The sequence below is a fragment of the Oncorhynchus clarkii genome, chromosome 4, assembly GCF_045791955.1.
Source record: "Oncorhynchus clarkii lewisi isolate Uvic-CL-2024 chromosome 4, UVic_Ocla_1.0, whole genome shotgun sequence".
NCBI classification, from domain to species: Eukaryota; Metazoa; Chordata; class Actinopteri; order Salmoniformes; family Salmonidae; genus Oncorhynchus; species Oncorhynchus clarkii.
The window spans coordinates 44687324-44706305 of record NC_092150.1 but is presented as its reverse complement, the minus strand read 5'-3'; the positions used below and the strand labels follow the sequence as shown (position 1 = coordinate 44706305).

Genomic DNA, 18982 nt, shown 5'->3' with positions numbered 1-18982 from the left:
ACAGAGAGAAAGGCAGAGGGTGAGGTAGAGGGCGAGGGTGAGGCAGAGAGAGGTTGGGCGACATGGCCTAAAAATCATACCTCCATTTTTATTTATTTTTTATTTATGGGCGATTCAGAATATACACTACCGTTCAAAAGTTTGGGGTCACTTAGAAACGTCCTTGTTTTTGAAAGAAATTTTTCTTGATTTTTGAAATGTTTTCTCTAAATAAGCTTTGTTGTACAAGTAAAGGTAAAATACACTGCATTTTAAACAGTCAACAATAATTTAATGAATTCAGGGCTTGTGAAATTATACTTTGGCTACCTTCCACAATAATGACCCACTAATAATGTAATTATTTTATCAAATTAGTTTAACTGTCTATGAAAATGCCATTTTTGTTAAAAAATTTACCAAAACCCTGCATAATGCACAATCACTAATAATGACCAACTTCTTGTAGCAGCCATTATAGAAAATGTACACAGGTCTCAAAAGCAATCTCTGAAGCACAATTCCATGTGCTAGTGCATAGCCTGCTAATCTTTATATTTAAAGTTTAGCCAACTTGGATCTATTTGCTAGCTAACAAGGTAGAACAGTTGAATTTGGTATGAACACACCCTTCTGTCCATCTCCCACTGTTTGAACAGCATGCTAGCCTGTCCACTTTGTTCTTAAGTTTTCGTTTTTGCGTCTTTTACTTTTGGTTTAAGCTTCAAACAGCTTAAAATACAATATTTTTTGTTAATCGAAAATATATTTAGACGGTACAATGATTCTCTACACTATACTTGCTTGTTTTGTCACACAAACTGAAATTAGGCAAACTATTATAATTTTAGCAACCAAGAAATAGCGAAGTGATTTCTGCATAGTGCATCATTAAGTTTTAGTTTATTATTGTAAAATAATGTCTCAATGTGTTTCACCGTCCATATGAGCGGTTCTGCTGGACCAAACCGCAAATGGCGAGTAGAAACCGCATTTTGTCGGAGAGGAAAAAGTTATTTTTCCTATTTGTTGTTCTCAGTGGCAGGGGGATGAGGTTGGTATTTGTGTGTAAATTGGAAGTTGCACAGTCACAGCAGAAGGAGCGAGACCAAAAAGACAACAAGAGAACAAGTGGACATAAATACAGGCATTTGGAATATCGTGCTAAAACATAGTATCTAAACATACTTTGAATCTAATGAATCTAATGAATTCAATATATTGCCCAGCCATAGTTTGAGGCTGGGTTGCCGATTGGTTAGGTTGAGGCTTGGTTGAGTTAGTTTAGGTTGAGGCTGGGTTAGATTGAGGTTGGTTTAGGTTAAGTTTGGTTGAGGCTTGGTTGAGTTAGGTTGGGTTGGGGTTTTGTTAGGTTTGGTTTGGTTGAGGCTGGGCTGAAGTTGGGTTAGGTTATGTTGAGTTGAAGCTGGGTTGAGGTTGGGTTGGGTTAGGCTGGGTTGAGGTTGGGTTGGGTTAGGTAGTGTTGAGATTGGGTTGGGTTGAAGCTGGGTTGGGTTAGTTTGGGTTCAGGTCGGTTGTGTGAGAGAGAGTGAGGTTCCGTGTGCCTGAGATGAACAGGTACTATTGATCCAGGGGGCCGAGAGGAGAAAAGGCCTGGTGCTTTAAACAGGCACGCCGGCTCAATCGATAGACGTTTATCTATGTGAAGGCGAACATGACATGTCTGTTTTCATAATGGTGGCCGCGCATTGCCCACAGCGTCGTAACTCACTAACTCTCATCTCTCTCTCTCTCTTTCTCTCCCTCGCTCTCTATTCATCTCCCTCTTCCTCTTTCCACCTCGCTCTGTCTCTACTGTACAGTCGCACTCCATCTTGAATCCCATCTCACCGATTTCTACCTCCGCCTCTCTTTTCCCCCAGCTCTTTCTCTCTCTCCCTCTCTCACCATTTCTCTCTCTCTTTCTGTCTCAGTGCAGTGTCAATGAGATTGCAGCATTCAGGATGTCCATACTGTTTTAGCTGCATCCCTCCCTCTCTCTCTCTATCTCTCTCTCTTCCTCTCTAATCCCCCTCTCTCCCTCTAGTGTGTATTTTTGGTCTGTTGTTCGTGGTGTCTGGCACCACCTATCTTCCGTCTTTTATCAGAAGCACAGGTCTGAATGCAAACTACAGTACCACTGCAATGACCCAAAACGCAGCACATATATATATATACAGTGGGGCAAAAAAGTATTTAGTCAGCCACCAATTGTGCAAATTCTCCCACTTAAAAAGATGAGAGATTTCATCATAGGTACACTTCAACTATGACAGACAAAATGAGAAAAAAATCCAGAAAATCACATTGTAGGATTTTTTATGAATTTATTTACAAATTATGGTGGAAAATAAGTATTTGGTCAATAACAAAAGTTTATCTCAATACTTTGTTATATACCCTTTGTTGGCAATGACAGAGGTCAAACGTTTTCTGTAAGTCTTCACAAGGTTTTCACACACTGTTGCTGGTATTTTGGCCCATTCCTCCATGCAGATCTCCTCTAGAGCAGTGATGTTTTGGGGCTGTTGCTGGGCAACACGGACTTTCAACTCCCTCCAAAGATTTTCTATGGGGTTGAGATCTGGAGACTGGCTAGGCCACTCCAGGACCTTGAAATGCTTCTTACGAAGCCACTCCTTCGTTGCCCGGGCGGTGTGTTTGGGATCATTGTCATGCTGAAAGACCCAGCCACGTTTCATCTTCAATGCCCTTGCTGATGGAAGGAGGTTTTCACTCAAAATCTCACGATACATGGCCCCATTCATTCTTTCCTTTACACGGATCAGTCGTCCTGGTCCCTTTGCAGAAAAACAGCCCCAAAGCATGATGTTTCCACCCCCATGCTTTACAGTAGGTATGGTGTTCTTTGGATGCAACTCAGCATTCTTTGTCCTTCAAATACGACAAGTTGAGTTTTTACCAAAAAGTTATATTTTGGTTTCATCTGACCATATAACAATCTTCCTCTGGATCATCCAAATGCTCTCTAGCAAACTTCAGGCGGGCCAGGACATGTACTGGCTTAAGCAGGGGGACACGTCTGGCACTGCAGGTTTTAAGTCCCTGGCAGCGTAGTGTGTTACTGATGGTAGGCTTTGTTACTTTGGTCCCAGCTCTCTGCAGGTCATTCACTAGGTCCCCCTGTGTGGTTCTGGGATTTTTGCTCACCGTTCTTGTGATCATTTTGACCCCACGGGGTGAGATCTTGTGTGGAGCCCCAGATCGAGGGAGATTATCAGTGGTCTTGTATGTCTTCCATTTCCTAATAATTGCTCCCACAGTCAGCTGATTGGTCAAAGCTATGGGTCTATTCTCATTGACAAGAGTTAAGGCGAATTTCGAGAGATTCTAATGGTATCTATTCTCGAGAGAAACTACTGTAATGTAAACTTGCGTATTTCTCATGTCTCGAATGCTATCTCCGGAGGTCGCGCACGACACTCGTCCAACAGATGCCCCCCTCTAAGCAGGGGAGTGTAAACAGAATTGTGTCCTTGAGCCCAACATTCATACAGTAAAAATACTAATAGCAGAGTAATGTTTTTGAAACAGCTGAAATGTAGACATGTTCATTATATTTTAAACTAGTTTTATTGAGTTTTCATCTGAAATTGCATTAACAACAAATTGTCACCCGTAGCTTTAAAAAATGGAAGCTCAACGGTGTTGACTTACATGATATTAATAAAAATGTACTTTTATATTCGTATGAGAGGGGTGAACGTTCATGTTTGATATGCTAACATTACTAGCTAGCTAGCCCAATAATGGACAAAAGGAGCCAAGGACCATACATGTTCTGTTTAAAGGTGAATTAGCTCTGGAAACCAAAACAGCCTAACACTCCATCTCAATTGCTGTACGGATCTAGAAACATAAATCTCTCTACTTTCATATCACATCAAAATAATTTCACATATGCAAAATACGTTTTACCACAGTTGCAGCAGACAGTATTTTTCAGTGACAACATGTTTGTGGCGTCCATCTTCCGTTTACACACAGGTATTCGGAGACACAGATAAATAATTAGCACAGGTAGTCCACTCTATCTTCGTCTGTTTTCCGTAAACATGCGCTGTAACATGGGAATATGGCTGTGTGTGAACCTTAACCCTATTAAGGTGTCTAGTAATTGAACTTATTTTGTATTTGTATTGTTTCTCGCTGATATGAAATATATAATACTTATGTTTCCAAAACCGTACTGCAAGCGATGCATGTTCATTTTTAAAGGAAGCGTCGGAAATCTTAACAAAACTGCCCTGGTCAGAAGATACTATCGTCAATAGGCGATAATACCATAGTGCCCTCCAAGCTCGTCATCAAGCTCGAGACCCTGGGTCTCGACCCCGCCCTGTGCAACTGGGTACTGGACTTCCTGACGGGCCGCCCCCAGGTGGTGAGGGTAGGCAACAACATCTCCACCCCGCTGATCCTCAACACTGGGGCCCCACAAGGGTGCGTTCTGAGCCCTCTCCTGTACTCCCTGTTCACCCACGACTCCAACTCAATCATCAAGTTTGCGGACGACACAACAGTGGTAGGCTTGATTACCAACAACGACGAGACGGCCTACAGGGAGGAGGTGAGGGCCCTCGGAGTGTGGTGTCAGGAAAATAACCTCACACTCAACGTCAACAAAACTAAGGAGATGATTGTGGACTTCAGGAAACAGCAGAGGGAACACCCCCCTATCCACATCGATGGAACAGTAGTGGAGAGGGTAGTAAGTTTTAAGTTCCTCGGCGTACACATCACAGACAAACTGAATTGGTCCACCCACACAGACAGCATCGTGAAGAAGGCGCACCAGCGCCTCTTCAACCTCAGGAGGCTGAATAAATTCGGCTTGTCACCAAAAGCACTCACAAACTTCTACAGATGCACAATCGAGAGCATCCTGTCGGGCTGTATCACCGCCTGGTACGGCAACTGCTCCGCCCACAACCGTAAGGCTCTCCAGAGGGTATTGAGGTCTGCACAACGCATCACCGGGGGCAAACTACCTGCCCTCCAGGACACCTACACCACCCGGTGTCACAGGAAGGCCATAAAGATCATCAAGGACAACAACCACCCTAGACACTGCCTGTTCACCCTGCTATCATCCAGAAGGCGAGGTCAGTGCAGGTGCATCAAAGCTGGGACCGAGAGACTGAAAAACAGCTTCTATCTCAAGGCCATCAGACTGTTAAACAGCCACCACTAACATTGAGTGGCTGCTGCCAACACACTGACTCAACTCCAGCCACTTTAATAATGGGAATTGATGGGAAATGATGTAAAATAGCCACTTTAAACAATGCTACCTAATATAATGTTTACATACCCTGCATTATTCATCTCATATGTATACGTACAGTGCCTTGCGAAAGTATTCGGCCCCCTTGAACTTTGCGACCTTTTGCCACATTTCAGGCTTCAAACATAAAGATATAAAACTGTATTTTTTTGTGAAGAATCAACAAGTGGGACACAATCATGAAGTGGAACGACATTTATTGGATATTTCAAACTTTTTTAACAAATCAAAAACTGAAAAATTGGGCGTGCAAAATTATTCAGCCCCCTTAAGTTAATACTTTGTAGCGCCACCTTTTGCTGCGATTACAGCTGTAAGTCGCTTGGGGTATGTCTCTATCAGTTTTGCACATCGAGAGACTGACATTTTTTCCCATTCATCCTTGCAAAACAGCTCGAGCTCAGTGAGGTTGGATGGAGAGCATTTGTGAACAGCAGTTTTCAGTTCTTTCCACAGATTCTCGATTGGATTCAGGTCTGGACTTTGACTTGGCCATTCTAACACCTGGATATGTTTATTTTTGAACCATTCCATTGTAGATTTTGCTTTATGTTTTGGATCATTGTCTTGTTGGAAGACAAATCTCCGTCCCAGTCTCAGGTCTTTTGCAGACTCCATCAGGTTTTCTTCCAGAATTGTCCTGTATTTGGCTCCATCCATCTTCCCATCAATTTTAACCATCTTCCCTGTCCCTGCTGAAGAAAATCAGGCCCAAACCATGATGCTGCCACCACCATGTTTGACAGTGGGGATGGTGTGTTCAGCTGTGTTGCTTTTACGCCAAACATAACGTTTTGCATTGTTGCCAAAAAGTTCAATTTTGGTTTCATCTGACCAGAGCACCTTCTTCCACATGTTTGGTGTGTCTCCCAGGTGGCTTGTGGCAAACTTTAAACAACACTTTTTATGGATATCTTTAAGAAATGGCTTTCTTCTTGCCACTCTTCCATAAAGGCCAGATTTGTGCAATATACGTCTGATTGTTGTCCTATGGACAGAGTCTCCCACCTCAGCTGTAGATCGCTGCAGTTCATCCAGAGTGATCATGGGCCTCTTGGCTGCATCTCTGATCAGTCTTCTCCTTGTATGAGCTGAAAGTTTAGAGGGACGGCCAGGTCTTGGTAGATTTGCAGTGGTCTGATACTCCTTCCATTTCAATATTATCGCTTGCACAGTGCTCCTTGGGATGTTTAAAGCTTGGGAAATCTTTTTGTATCCAAATCCGGCTTTAAACTTCTTCACAACAGTATCTCGGACCTGCCTGGCGTGTTCCTTGTTCTTCATGATGCTCTCTGCGCTTTTAACGGACCTCTGAGACTATCACAGTGCAGGTGCATTTATACGGAGACTTGATTACACACAGGTGGATTGTATTTATCATCATTAGTCATTTAGGTCAACATTGGATCATTCAGAGATCCTCACTGAACTTCTGGAGAGAGTTTGCTGCACTGAAAGTAAAGGGGCTGAATAATTTTGCACGCCCAATTTTTCAGTTTTTGATTTGTTAAAAAGGTTTGAAATATCAAATAAATGTCGTTCCACTTCATGATTGTGTCCCACTTGTTGTTGATTCTTCACAAAAAAATACTGTTTTATATCTTTGTTTGAAGCCTGAAATGTGGCAAAAGGTCGCAAAGTTCAAGGGGGCCGAATACTTTCGCAAGGCACTGTATATACTGTACTCTATATCATCTACTGCATCTTTATGTAATACATGTATCACTAGCCACTTTAACTATGCCACTTTGTTTACATACTCATCTCATACTTTACTCAATACCATCTACTGTATCTTGCCTATGCCGCTCTGTACCATCACTCATTCATATATCTTTATGTACATATTCCTTATCCCCTTACACTTGTGTCTATAAGGTAGTAGTTTTGGAATTGTTAGCTAGATTACTTGTTGGTTACTACTGCATTGTCGGAACTAGAAGCACAAGCATTTTGCTACACTCGCATTAACATCTGCTAACCATGTGTATGTGACAAATAAAATTTGATTTGATTTACCATCTATGAATGGTGTTCTAGCTAGCTAGCTGTGTTATTGTCTTGCAAGCTACATTTAATGTGTGTACTAATGAGAAAATAAACCCTTTAATTGTTTGTACATGCGTGTACATTTTTGCATTATTCAAGATTGTAATAAGGCTTGGTTGCATTATTTAAGAGCGTGGCTAATACGTTTTAGCCACAAAGTCATAAAATCTGAATTTAAGACCAAAAAGCAAATTTTTGTTTTCATGAATTTGTACAATATAGCAGCTCAGTTAACAATTAGTCTAATCTAATAGCTAGGCCTATTTTCAATTTTTGAAGATCAAGGGGTATTAAATGAATTGGAATGACAGAAAATCTGACAGACTGTTGTTTTTTTATGTAAACATATGGCCTGTAGTAGAAAGCAACAGGTTAGAAGAAGACTACATAACCAACCCATGAAGTAAAAATGCAACATCATCTATTTATGGCCAGCTATGTAAACTCTAACATGGATTTATCCTGCAGTAGATGTTACATTTGTAATATAAATCTAATCTAATTTTATTGGTCACATACACGTGTTTAGCAGATGTTATTGCGGGTGTAGTGAAATGTTAGTGCTTCTAGCTCTGACAGTGCAGTAATATCTAACGAGTAATATCTAACAGTTTCACAAAATATACCCAAAATACACGTATATCTAAGTAAGGAATGGATTAAGAATATATATACATACAGTTGAAGTCGGAAGTTTACATACACCTTAGCCAAATACATTTAAACTCAGTTTTTCACAATTCCTGACATTTAATCCTAGTAAAAAATCCCTGTCTTAGGTTAGTTAGGATCACCACTTTATTTTAAGAATGTGAAATGTCAGAATAATAGTAGAGAGAATGATTTATTTCAGTTTTTATTTCTTTCATCACATTCCCAGTGGGTCAGAAGTTTACATACACTCAATTAGTATTTGGTAGCATTGCCTTTAAATGGTTTCATTTTGGTCAAACGTTTCGGGTAGCCTTCCACAAGCTTCCCACAATAAGTTGGGTGCATTTTGTCCCATTCCTCCTGACAGAGCTGGTGTAATTGAGTCAGGTTTGTAGGCCTCCTTGCTCGCACACGCTTTTCCAGTTCTGCCCACAAATTTTCTATGGGATTGAGGTCAGGGCTTTGTGATGGCCACTCCAATACCTTGACTTTGTTGTACTTAAGCCATTTTTCCACAACTTTGGAAGTATGCTTTGGGTCATTGTCCGTATGGAAGACCCATTCACAACTAAGCTTTAACTTCCTGACTGATGTCTTAAGATGTTGCTTCAATATATCCACATAATTTTCGTTCCTCATGATGCCATCTATTTTGTGAAGTGCACCAGTCCTTCCTGCAGCAGAGCACCCCCACAACATGATGCTGCCACCCCCGTGAAGCCCCTTTTTCCTCCAAACATAACGATGGTCATTATGGCCAAACAGTTATATTTCTGTTTCATCCGACCAGAGGACATTTCTCTAAAAAGTACATTCTTTGTCCCCATGTGGAGTTGCAAACCGTAGTCTGGCTTTTTAATGGCGGTTTCGGAGCAGTGGCTTCTTCCTTGCTGAGCGGCTTTTCAGGTTATGTCATTAAAGAACTCATTTTACTGTGGATATAGATATTTTGTACCTGTTTCATCCAGCATCTTCACAAGGTCCTTTGCTGTTGTTCTGGGATTGATTTGCACTTTTCGCACCAGAGTATGTTCATCTCTAGGAGACAGAATATGTCTCCTTCCTGAGCGGTATGACAGCTGCCTGGCCCATGGTGTTTATACTTGCGTACTATTGTTTGAACAGATGAACGTGGTACCTTCAGGCATTTGAAAATTGCTCCCAAGGATGAGCCAGACTTGTGGAAGTCTACAAAAAATGTTTTGTTGTCTTGGCTGATTTATTTTGATTTTCCCATGATGTCAAGCAAAGAGGCTCTGAGTTTGAAGGTAGGCCATGAAATACATCCAGAGGTACACCTCCAATTGACTCAAATGATGTCAATTAGCCTATCAGAAGCTTCTAAAGCCCTGACGTCATATTTGGGAATTTTCCAAGCTGTTTAAAGGCACAGTCAATTTAGTGTATGTAAACTTCTGACCCACTGGAATTGTGATTTTTTTAAATTATAAATTAAATAATCTGTCTGTAAACAATTGTTGGAAAAATGACTTGTGACATGCACAAAGTAGATGTCCAAACTGACTTGACAAAACTATAGTTTGTTAACAAGAAATGTGTGGAGTGGTTGAAAAACCAATTTTAATGACTCCAACCTAAGTGTATGTCAACTTCCGACTTCACTGTACATATGAACTGGGTGAATCAATATGTAAACACAATTTAAAAGTGGCTAAGATACCGTGGAATAGTGTGGAGGGCAGTTTATACATATGAGATGAGTAATGGAAGATACGGAACATTATTTAAGTGGCTTGTAATCCATTTCTAAAAGTGGCCAGTGATTCCTAATCTATGTCTATAGGCAACCGTTGCTGATGTGCTATTGATGGCTGTTTAGCAGTCTGATGGCATTGAGATAGAAGCTGTTTTTCAGTCTCTCTGTGTCAGCTTTGATGCACCTGTTCTGACCTCGCCTTCTGGATGATAGCGGGGTGAACAGGCAGTGGCTCGGGTGGTTGATGTCCTTGATGATATTTTTGGCCCTCCTATGGCATCGGGTGCTGTAGGTGTCCAGGAGGGCGGGATGTTTGCCCCCAGTTATGTGTGGGCAGACCGCACCACCCTCTGGAGAGCTTTGCGGTTGTGGGCGGTGCAGTTGCCGTGCCAAGCGGTGATACAGCCCGACAGAATGCTCTCAATTGTGCATCTGTAAAAGTTTGTGAGGGTTTTAGGGGCCAGGCACCACTCAAATGTATTTAGGCTCTTGAGGTTGAAGAGGCGCTGATGCGCCTTCTTCACCACATTGTCTGTGTGGGGGGGACCATTTCAGCTTTTTAGTGATGTGTACGTTGAGGAACTTGAAGCTTTCCACCTTCCCTCATCTCCTCCCTGTAGGCTGTCTCATCGTTGTTGGTAATCATTAGAAGAAGACGATGTTTGTCTTCTTCTAATGGCCTCTTTAGCAGTTTGACATTTATGAGTCTTGTCCTTGAGGCAGAACTGAGTGATTTCAGCTAGTTTTGTGTGTCATCATATTGGTCTCTGACTTGTGGTCACTCGCTCAGGCGGAACAAACTTACATTTGCACTGAAAATGTAACTGAAAAAACAGAAATGTGTCAAATAATGTTGGTGCAAACGTCTTTTCTGAATGTAAAAGTATTCCTAGAAGTAATCATTTAGTTTTTCAAAAATCTCTGTAATCTGATGACAATATTGTTGCTGGTAACATAACGAATTACAGTCACAATTTTTTTGTAATCCGTTACTCCCCAATCCTGACTGTATGGTTGGTATGTGGTTTGTTCACTTGAACTGTGAGTTCATCAGCGTGCCTGTGTAATCGTTGGCTTTAGACCTAAAACTGTGTAAAACAGATCTATTCATGCAAAGTGGGTACCATTGGTGTTTTTTTTTTGCAGTTTAGGTTAACCTCTGTTGCTGCATGTTTTCTGTGATACAGTTTGTGAATGACATCATTTGTAAATCCATGTGATCCTTTGGGTTAGGCTTCGGTGAGAATTCAATGAGCCCAAGAAACATAATCCTGTAACAGGCAACTATGTACAAAAAACTTGAACCTAACCATCTTTCTCCCTCTCTCCTCTCCTACAGTACTGTGCGTTCCTCTCCCTTCTGTTCATCCTCATCTCCATCACCACCTTCTGCCTGGAGACGCACGAGGCCTTCAACACCATCTACAACAAAACAGAAAATGTGACGGTGGGCAATGTGACAAGTCAGGAGATCGTCTACGAGGTGGTGACGGACGGCTGGCTCACCTATGTGGAGGGAACGTGCGTCATCTGGTTCACCATCGAGGTCATGATGCGCGTGATCTTCTGCCCATGCAAGAAGGAGTTCTTCAGTAGCACCCTCAATATCATTGACTTTATTGCCATCATGCCCTTCTACCTGGAGGTGGCGCTGAGCGGTCTGGATTCCAAAGCCGCCAAAGACGTGTTGGGCTTCCTGCGAGTTGTGCGCTTCGTCAGGATCCTGCGTATCTTCAAGTTGACTCGTCACTTCGTGGGTCTGCGGGTGCTGGGCCACACGCTCCGCGCCAGTACCAACGAGTTCCTCCTCCTCATCATCTTCCTCGCCCTCGGGGTGCTCATCTTCGCCACCATGATCTACTATGCCGAGCGCATCGGTGCCGACCCTGACGACCCTACGGCCGCCAAACACACAAACTTCAAGAACATCCCCATTGGCTTCTGGTGGGCCGTGGTCACCATGACCACTCTGGGCTATGGGGACATGTACCCCGAGACGTGGTCGGGGATGCTAGTGGGCGCACTGTGTGCCCTGGCGGGGGTGCTGACCATTGCCATGCCTGTGCCCGTCATCGTCAACAACTTTGGCATGTACTACTCACTGGCCATGGCCAAGCAGAAGCTGCCCAAGAGGAAGGGCAAGCACATTCCTCGGCCCACCATGCCGGGCTCGCCCAACTACTGCAAGCCAGACGCCCTGGCCATGGCCACTGCCGGGCCGGGTATGGTGGGCTCAGGCAGCCTGGGGGGAGGGGACTGCCCTCTGGCCCAGGAGGAGATCATTGAGATCAACAGGACAGGTGAGTAGAGCAGGGGAGGGAGGAGATGGATGGAGGGAGAGAAGGGGAGGAGAGGCATGTGTGTGTGTGCACGCGCCTGTGTGAGTGTTTGTGTGTGTGGATGAAGTATATTTGGAATCTATCTAGAGTGACTGACTGCTGGTGACCTGCAGCATCCCACACTAATATTGCAATATTATGATCAAATTACCCCGATCACTCTCTCTACATGATGTGGTGTCTCGGCTTGTCTCTGAGTCACATATAACTAACCCAATGTACCACAACATATACCCCAAGTCTGAATCACTGTACTGAACTTTAGCCAATAAAGAACACCCATAAAATACTGGAACAGTCTTAAATAGCACTTTGTCAGATTATGGTTCCCAACCATCACAATCCTCCCTTTCTACCGCATGTGTGGGTATGTGGTGTGTGTGTTTCCATCCCTCTCCAGTCTGTAGAATTAACCCGATTAGAGAGTGTGGGGAGAAATGAAGTGGATCTGTAACCATGTTAAATAGGGAAGCTGAGGCCGCACGCACGCACGCACACATGCACACACACACACACAAGCTGATGAGGTCAGATAGACACCGTAGCTCTGTATAGAGCAGGGCGATCCCATAATCTAACCCCCCCCAGCCACCCCTCCACCCTCATCCTTCTCTCTCTGCTGGGGAGCTCTCAACACGTCGGCTTTAACGTTTATAAATATTTGGTTGGGAAGATTGGCCTGTCAAAACGCTGTTTGACAGTGGACAGTGTAATTAAACTTGAAGAGTAGAGCGGGTGATGGGTGGAGGGTTGGGATGGGGGTGGATTGGGAGAAGGATTAGTTATGACAAGAGAGAAGTTGAGAAGCATGTAAAATGGAATTCTAGAGGGCCCCTCAATTTACATATGTAGGCTACTCAGAGCCTGATACCTGATCGCACGCGTGCACTCACCCAAGCACACACACGCACACACACGTGCATGTACACACACACTCGGGATGTGCGCGAGTGCTCAAGTACTGGAATCTGTGTTTGTATTCAATTAAATTATTGAGTACTCAACATTTTCAAATGCAACTATTTAGCAGGTTACATTTAAAAGCGCTGACAACATTTCTGCAAGATGTGAGTATGTCAAGGGCAGTGAATGTTAAAGTTGTGTATCAGAACAACCTGCAGTGGTCCACTGCAGCTAAATAGATATAGGGGAAACACTCCACACTGAATTGACAAGTAATACATTACACACACACACACACACACACACACACACACTTACATACATTTGTACATCATATAGGCCTATTTCCCTCTTGCACTAGCAACCCCCCACACTAGTAATAAATAGGCTTTTTTTTGTGTGTGTGTGTTTGTAGGGACATGCCAGTCCTGATCAGCTGGTGAGTTCACACAGCCAAAAGAGCTCCTTCTGTCAACACAGCTTACAGCCCAGGAGGGGAGACAAGTGTAGCTCAGGCTGTAGAGCATGGCTGCTTGCAGAGTTCAATTCCCACAGGGGACTAGTAGCAAAAAAAGTATTAAAATGTATGCATTCACTACTGTAAGTTGTTCTGGATAAGAGCCTCTGCTAAATGACTAAAATGTAAATAGGGAGAGAGGATTGGTGTGGAGTAACCAGAGGCTCTGTTTGAAAGTTGTAGGGCCAGGTTCTGGGAAACAGTTTAAGCCTAGAGTAAAAAAATATTTAAATCAAGAATTTCCATTGAACATGCTTTTTAGTCCTGGGATCTTTTATTTCAGGTCGTGAGGCATGGACCAACACATTTCTACAATCAAGATGGCGGCAGGGCAGTTTCGCTAAGCGTGTTGTGTCACGCTGTTTGTTTGTTTCAAGTGTTACACGTTTTTATTACTTTGCAAAACCGTTATAGGCTGCGAAAGTTAAACAACAGGCAAAATCTAAAATCCTACAGGATCAAAGCAATCGAAGTGTTAAAATCGCTAGTAAACCAAGCAGGGACATCTGCTGGTTTCGACATAAGGAGATAAGCCGGTGTGGTGCCCTCCCTGAAAGCCGAGAGAGGATACATCTGTGTTGTGACTGACTGTCTAGACACGTTTGGGCCGACTAGCCTTGGATACTCCTCGACGGTCAGGTTTTTCGTCTGTGTTCCAGCAATCTACCAGAGTCTTCTGACTCCTTTCCTGGCTTGCTGTGCTGTGTGCTTAGGGTTGCCAACTGTCCCGTATTAGCTGGGATGTCCCTTATATTGGGCTAAATTGGTTTGTCCCATACGGGACATCCCTTGTCCCGTATATTCATCCAATCACAGTATAGCCTAAACACGCCAATTCCTGCAAAGTCATTTCTGTTGTTGTTCAGTCAGTTTGGCAGATCAAGGAAATATGGATAAACCTTCAAAAAAGAAAAGACTGTGCAGCTACAACAAACAATGGGAAGAAAAAAAGATGTGGGATAAGCCCCGTCAGTGGTGACTGGATGAAAGCTTTCTGTACTTTATGCCGTCGGGAATTCTCAATTGGCCATTGGAGGGGAGAATGACCTAACTCGGCATGCATCCACAGAAATGCACAAGAAGGCCACGCTAGCTAAAGGTGCTAGCAATATCAGTGCATTCATCGCGACGTCTACTGCAGAAAATGACAAAGTCGCGGCAAGTGAAGCCTCTCGTATGTGTACCATACGGTTAAACACGGACTCAGCTACAACAGCACCGACTGCCTTGTTAAGCTCAACGGTGCTTTGTTCCATGACTCAAAATGTTGTGAAGAAGTTGCACTTGGGAAGAACGAAAGCTGAGATGATTACAATGAATGTTTTAGGACCAAAGTCTGTGCGGGATATTTTGGATGATCTGTCCCCGACCGAAGGTGAGCCGGTGTATTTCTCAGTTGCCAGTGATACCCCCAACAAGGGAAATAGAAAAATGTTTCCAGTGTGCGTGAGATATTTCTCTGTGACTGATGGAATGCAGTGCAAGTTACTTGACTTTCATGAAGACAGTGGTGAAACTGCAAATGGCATCCATCAAGCTCTGATGAGCTGTCTGGAAAAGCATGAACTGGATATTAGACACATCACAGCCTATGCAGCAGATAATACCAATGTTGGAAAACACCACTCTGTTTACCAGCTATTGAGCAGTGACAACAATCGCATTCTGAAAGCTAGTTGCCCAGCTCACATAGCTCATAATGCCTGCAAGCCCGCCTGCGATCAGCTGTCAGTGGGTATTGAGACAATCGTTTTAAAGATCGACAGCCACTTCTCAGTATCTGCTTCCCGAAGAGAGGAACTGCGAGCATTTTTTGCCTTTGTTGACATTGAGTGGCGTGAAATTCTGAGACATGTTTGCACATGATGGCTCTCTCTTCATCCAGCTGTCAATCGTCTCCTGCAAAGCTGGCCAGCTCTTCATACTTCAGGTCCCCTGGGGAGACAAAGAGTATTTTTGAGTATGAAGAAAAAACGGAAGCTGCTGAGATTTATCTGTGCTTTTTCCACAACGTTGGGGTGTGTTTTTGACCAACTCGTAAAAAAAGCTTTAGGAAACAACGCTCTGCATGACAGATGTTTACAAGGAAGTCCAAAAGTTTAAAATGAAGATGCTTCAGCGGAAACAGGACAGCTTTTTTTTGGATACCAGACCAAGCAGCTGATGGGACAAACAATTGTCAGCACAAAGATCCAAGCAGCAACAGGACTTTGAAGTTCTATGACACTGTCATTACATACATACACTGAAACGGATCGGCCTCTATGAGGAGCTCTCCTTCACTGACCTGGAGCAGGTGGTGGTTGCCCTCAAAATGACAGAGACCGTCAGTATGGACCAACTCTATGAAGAGTTTTGCGCTTGCTGGGAGGAAATACAGAAAGCCAGACAGGATACCACAAAATCCACCAGTGAGAAGTGGGTGGCAGTTTTCCAAAACCTAGGGAAAGCCAACTTGATCAACATGTTCAGGATTGGTCTCATTTGTCCTCAGTGTGCCAGGCTCAAATGCCTTTGTAGAGAGGATTTTCTCTCTGATGACCATTTAAATGGTCAGACTCAAGAAACAGATGCAGCACAGAGCTGATCAAAAATGAACTTCAATTATCTGTGAACTGTGACTTGTCATGTGAGGACTTCTCTCTGGCTATGCAAAAGGACAAAGGACTGCTTGAATCAGTCAAGAGCAGAAAAGAATATCCATGGAAAAAGTAGACTTGGTGAGTGACTCATGCCCCTCTTTTCCACTTTTGCATTTGAAATGGTTTTTTTGGTTATTTTTTGCTGTAAAGGTCAAAATTGAGATTTCTTTGATAATTTATTTTGAGGTTTATTCACATAAGTTTACATAATGATACAGTTTTAGTCAAGCTGTAGACTAAATGGAATATAACCATGTTTTGCGTTTCCAATTTAATAAGAATATGAATATACACTGTATATTCATTCACACAACACCATACCTACACCGCCGTGGCACCGTGCTCTGGCACGCCACCTTTTGTCCCTTATTTGGTAGTGAGAAAGTTGGCAACCCTATACAGTGCCTTGCGAAAGTATTCGGCCCCCTTGAACTTTGCGACCTTTTGCCACATTTCAGGCTTCAAACATAAAGATATAAAACTGTATTTTTTTGTAAAGAATCAACAACAAGTGGGACACAATCATGAAGTGGAACGACATTTATTGGATATTTCAAACTTTTTTAACAAATCAAAAACTGAAAAATTGGGCGTGCAAAATTATTCAGCCCCCTTAAGTTAATACTTTGTAGCGCCACCTTTTGCTGCGATTACAGCTGTAAGTCGCTTGGGGTATCGCTTGGGGTCTCTATCAGTTTTGCACATCGAGAGACTGACATTTTTTCCCATTCCTCCTTGCAAAACAGCTCGAGCTCAGTGAGGTTGGATGGAGAGCATTTGTGAACAGCAGTTTTCAGTTCTTTCCACAGATTCTCGATTGGATTCAGGTCTGGACTTTGACTTGGCCATTCTAACACCTGGATATGTTTATTTTTGAACCATTCCATTGTAGATTTTGCTTTATGTTTTGGATCATTGTCTTGTTGGAAGACAAATCTCCGTCCCAGTCTCAGGTCTTTTGCAGACTCCATCAGGTTTTCTTCCAGAATGGTCCTGTATTTGGCTCCATCCATCTTCCCATCAATTTTAACCATCTTCCCTGTCCATGCTGAAGAAAAGCAGGCCCAAACCATGATGCTGCCACCACCATGTTTGACAGTGGGGATGGTGTGTTCAGCTGTGTTGCTTTTACGCCAAACATAACGTTTTGCATTGTTGCCAAAAAGTTCAATTTTGGTTTCATCTGACCAGAGCACGTTCTTCCACATGTTTGGTGTGTCTCCCAGGTGGCATGTGGCAAACTTTAAACGACACTTTTTATGGATATCTTTAAGAAATGGCTTTCTTCTTGCCACTCTTCCATAAAGGCCAGATTTGTGCAATATACGACTGATTGTTGTCCTATGGACAGAGTCTCCCACCTCAGCTGTAGATCTCTGCAGTTCATCCAGAGTGATCATGGGCCTCTTGGCTGCATCTCTGATCAGTCTTCTCCTTGTATGAGCTGAAAGTTTAGAGGGACGGCCAGGTCTTGGTAGATTTGCAGTGGTCTGATACTCCTTCCATTTCAATATTATCGCTTGCACAGTGCTCCTTGGAATGTTTAAAGCTTGGGAAATCTTTTTGTATCCAAATCCGGCTTTAAACTTCTTCACAACAGTATCTCGGACCTGCCTGGTGTGTTCCTTGTTCTTCATGATGCTCTCTGCGCTTTTGACGGACCTCTGAGACTATCACAGTGCAGGTGCATTTATACGGAGACTTGATTACACACAAGTGGATTGTATTTATCATCATTAGTCATTTAGGTCAACATTGGATCATTCAGAGATCCTCACTGAACTTCTGGAGAGAGTTTGCTGCACTGAAAGTAAAGGGGCTGAATAATTTTGCACGCCCAATTTTTCAGTTTTTGATTTGTTAAAAAAGTTTGAAATATCCAATAAATGTCGTTCCACTTCATGATTGTGTCCCACTTGTTGTTGATTCTTCACAAAAAATACAGTTTTATATCTTTATGTTTGAAGCCTGAAATGTGGCAAAAGGTCGCAAAGTTCAAGGGGGCCGAATACTTTCGCAAGGCACTGTATGTGCTGGAAGCCGGAGGTTGGTATCTGCGCTGTGAGATAACGTCTTGATGCGCTGGGCTATCCAGGCTCGGTGAACTTGCCACCTGTGATTGGCTGGTCTACTGGGCACAAACGCTCTGGCATTCTACGGGGATGAAACACTTAGCACAGGGTGTCGCACGGTGAAACACCGTTTCCCATTCATTTCAATGGAAGGAAAGCAGAGAGGGTGGGGGACCTTTGGGCGGTGCGAAAGTGGCGTGGGAGGTGGTGGAAAAATAATATTTTCCCAAGTTTATGCAAATCACCAGCGGCAACCGCTGGGCGATGACCAATCATATCTAGTGGTTCCCATGACGAATTTGACGCTATGCCACCCAAGGCTGGAGACTTTCTTCAGCAAAGATGGCTGACAAAATACTAGGATGGAAGCAAATGTAAGTTATTATAACGTCATAACGAATCATGCAAAAAATGTACAGTTGACAGGAATATGTTAGTTAATGTAGAGACAAATGATTATGCATATTTTTTTAATCATAAAGTTAATTTACGAAAATTGCGATTTAGCAAGCTAGCTGACAAGCTAACATTAGCCAGCTAGCTGGCTAGCTTTATGGGTGTTGTGACATGAGTATGAAATCGTAATTCTGGTTTTGCTTTAGGGACTCCTGAAACAACCAGCAACCCAGGCTGTCGTCTTGTGAAACAGTGGATGTAAAGAATCTAGCTAGCTAAAGCATTTACTACAAATTGAATTTACAATTTTGTAAGCTTGACTTGCTGATATTTGCCATGCAATGCAGATAGATGAAATAATGTAGCTAGCTATGTTCTTGCTTATTGTGCAATGGAGGATAACAAT

At 43.0% G+C, this 18982-nt stretch overlaps 1 protein-coding gene across 1 annotated transcript in view; it reads left to right on the top strand.

Moving 5' to 3' along the window:
- Positions 1 to 18982, top strand: part of LOC139406844 (voltage-gated potassium channel KCNC1-like) — a 136279-nt gene that overhangs the window by 64841 nt on the left and 52456 nt on the right. Inside the window, exon 2 of the mRNA XM_071149924.1 lies at positions 11047 to 12007. Within this exon, the coding sequence (XP_071006025.1) occupies positions 11047 to 12007 (961 nt within the window). The remainder of the gene's footprint in view (positions 1 to 11046; positions 12008 to 18982) is intronic.